The 3199-nt window shown below is 44.8% G+C and overlaps 1 protein-coding gene across 1 annotated transcript; it reads right to left on the bottom strand.

The window, feature by feature from the left end:
• Positions 1-421: 421 nt before the first annotated feature.
• On the bottom strand, positions 422-1913 carry LOC119236826 (phosducin-like protein). Its single transcript, XM_054691544.1, is given in 3 exon segments — positions 422-469; positions 982-1229; positions 1232-1913. Coding segments are annotated over 3 exon segments (978 nt in total).
• Positions 1914-3199: the final 1286 nt, after the last annotated feature.

Here is a 3199-nt window from a genome sequence, read left to right as displayed (position 1 = left end):
ATATAATATCAGACCACACCATAAAACAGTTTGTCCAGAATGATCCCAAGGTTGTGTTAGAAACAAAATGTCTTTGTATACAAAGAAAACCACCTTGAAGGAAATATACTAAAATATTAAGAGTGTTTTACCCTGGATAGGATCAGAGATTATTCTAATCTTATTTTTGCTTCTGCATTTTGGTCAATTTTCCTCTATTGAATAATACTTTTCCAAAATGCAAAAAGTTTTTTTTTAAAAAAGCAACATGAAACAGAGTTACCTAACTAAATAAGAGACAGAGAATCATATAAGCAGGATCTTACTTAAAGATCCACCTTTAAAAAGGTTTCCCAGCACCACCCTGTTCTCATTCTTAACTCCAGCTGGTTGCTCAGCATCAGGAAGGCAGTGGGCACCCATCCTTCCCCTAATCCTAGATCTAGTCACACTTGAGCCAGACATCAACTCCACCAGCAGAGGCTGCCTCCTGTGATGGGGCAAACACAGGTCAGCAACCTTTAAGCAAGACCAAGGAGAAGAGACACTAGCAGGGAAAGAACTGTCTTCTCCAGGTATGGGTCTGATCACCGGTAAATATAATTTAAAATCATCTGATGAAGGAAATGTATTATTTATGTTGCAAATAACATACAAGTTACAGAATCATACTCCCAGGCCTGGCACAGACCTCCCAGCTCATCTGAGCACAATTTGCAGGACTCTGTCTTTTGGATGCTATGTAAATATTGACTAGAAACAATAACAGAGATGTCATACCAGAGACTCTTGAGTAAATAGTTCAAAGCCTAGCTTCCTTTTATACAATTAAGTGACTTTATTGCTAACCACAAGGTGATTCAGCATTCTGATTTAATCTAAGAATTTCTTGACTTTACATATAAGAAAAGGAACTACAAAAAATGGCTGAAACACCAGAAGACACAGGAAAGAACAAAAGGAAAAAAAAACCCACCCAGATATGTTTCTTCCAGCCCCAACAGTGGGAAATCGATGCTGGTGGACTCGTGGCTCAATTTCCAAATCGCTGTCTTCGCTGTGACAGGTGGCAGAGCTACACACAGATGTGAGCACCAAGACTTCCTTTTCAGGGAGCAATCCAAATTCCTGCAGGAAGGCTTCAAGGTCCACAGCAAAGAATTCTTCCCCCAGTTGGTCAGTGACCCGGACAAAATTGCCAATCAATTCACCCCCCTGGTAGATGAGCAGGGCAGGCAGGGCGTTCCTGTGAACCAGCTGCTGGCCCCAATCACGGAGCTCTTCACCCGGCAGACCTTGACAGCTGGGTACTCGGCAGCAAGGCAGATCATGCAGCCGTTCATGGCTTCGGTCCCCGGAATGCTGTCCTCGTAGATATGGACCATGATGAGGATGCTCTTCTGTTCTTTGTCTGTCATGTCTAAGAACCCTTCTCCACTAGGGATCTCAAACACCTGCTTGAATTGGGGTTCCTTGTGGAGCTGCTGCCGCATCTCCTCCATTCTCTGCTTCCGGTACTGCTGCAGAAACGCTTCATCATCTTGGTTCTCGTTTACCATGGCAAACTCCTTCAGAGTCATCTTTCCACTGATCTTCTCCTGGAGGTCCTTCTGTTTCTGTTGCTCCTCCTTTTCGTCCAGGTGGGACCTGCAGGTCATGGACAGCTTCTTGATCAGCCGTTCCATCTCCCGGCACTGCTCCTCCCTTTGTTCCGTCTCCAGCTCCTTGAAGCAGCGCCAGACATTGATCACACCTTTTGGACCTGTGTTAATTGAGATGCCTTCGCCTGCCAACTCAGCATCTGCAGGCACTGAACTGCCAGCCAGGGCACCCCTACCTCCATCCTTGTCCTCCTGGTCGCTGTCCTCATCCTCCCTGCTGCTGTAATAGTACTGCAGCTTCTCCCCCAGCAACTTGTCATCCAAGGTCGTCATGGTGTCAACTCCCCGCTGTACTGCGTGCCCGCCGCGTCTTCTCGGCTGACCTCGGTGCTGCTGCCCGGCCTAGCTCGGTCAGGCGCCCATCGGGCCAGCAGCTCCGGGCCCTCCAGAGGGGAGGACGCGCTCCGGGGTGGGAAGAAATGCGTTGGTACCTCCAGCACTGTGTTTTGTTTTTTAATGAGAGGAAGGTGTAGAAATTTTCTATATACCCCCTGTTGTTCACACATGCATAGCCTCCCCTATTAGTAACATCCCCCACCACATATAACCAATGTACATAGATTTACACTCCTTGCCATCCAAAGTCCATAGTATATCTTTTTAAAAAAGATTTATTTATTTATTTATACAAGCACTGGGTACAGTCAGAAGCACAGGAGGGTGAGAGAATTCACCAGAGCCAGAGCCAGGAGCAGAACAGGCAGACTGACGAAGTACACTGCTGAGGGGAGCAGGGGGCGACAGGAGAGGTCTGGGTGCCATGTGGGTATCCTCGCCCAGTGGCCAGGGATCAAACCAGCGCTGCAGAGGCTGTGGGTGGCTGTGGGCAGCTGCGTGACCCAGCGCTTAACAGCTGCGCCACCAGGGAGGCCCTCCATAGTTTATCTTAAGGCTTACTCTTGGGTGATGTACATTTTATGGGTTTGGACAAATATAACATGAAATGCATTGTGATTACCTCAGCATACATAGCATTTTCAGTGCCCTAAAAATGCTCTTCACTCTACCTATTCATCCTTCACATACCCCAAGTCCTCACAACCTTAGATATTTTTACTGTTTCCTTAATTTTGCCTTATCCAGAATGTCACATAATTGGAATTACATATAATAAAGATTGATTTACTTTACTTAGTATTAAGTATTTGAGTTTCCTTCATGTCTTTTCATGCTTTGATAGCTCGATTCTTTTGAGTGCTATGCAATATTCCAATATCTGGATGTACCAAAGTTTTTACTGAAGGAGTGTAGATAAATAGATTGATTTCAGACAATTTCAAACTTGGTTGATTTCAAGTTTATAATTACCAATTATATATAAAGCTGATATAAAGATCCGCATGCAAGGTTTTGTGTGGATATAAGTTTTCAACTTCTTTGCACAAAGAAGGAGCACAAGTGCTGTATTATGTCACAAGAATATGTTCAATTTTGAAAGAAACCACCAATCTATCATCCTAAGTAGCTGTACCATTTTTCAGACCCACAAGCAAGGAATGAAAGCTCCCATTGCCCCACAACCTCATCAGCACTTAATATTAACTGTGTTCCAGATTTTG

Source organism: Talpa occidentalis, unplaced genomic scaffold (assembly GCF_014898055.3).
Source record: "Talpa occidentalis isolate TD23 unplaced genomic scaffold, MPIMG_talOcc4v2.1 talOcc4.9, whole genome shotgun sequence".
NCBI classification, from domain to species: Eukaryota; Metazoa; Chordata; class Mammalia; order Eulipotyphla; family Talpidae; genus Talpa; species Talpa occidentalis.
The sequence above is the reverse complement of the archived record's forward strand: the minus strand, read 5'-3'. Positions and strand labels throughout refer to the sequence as shown.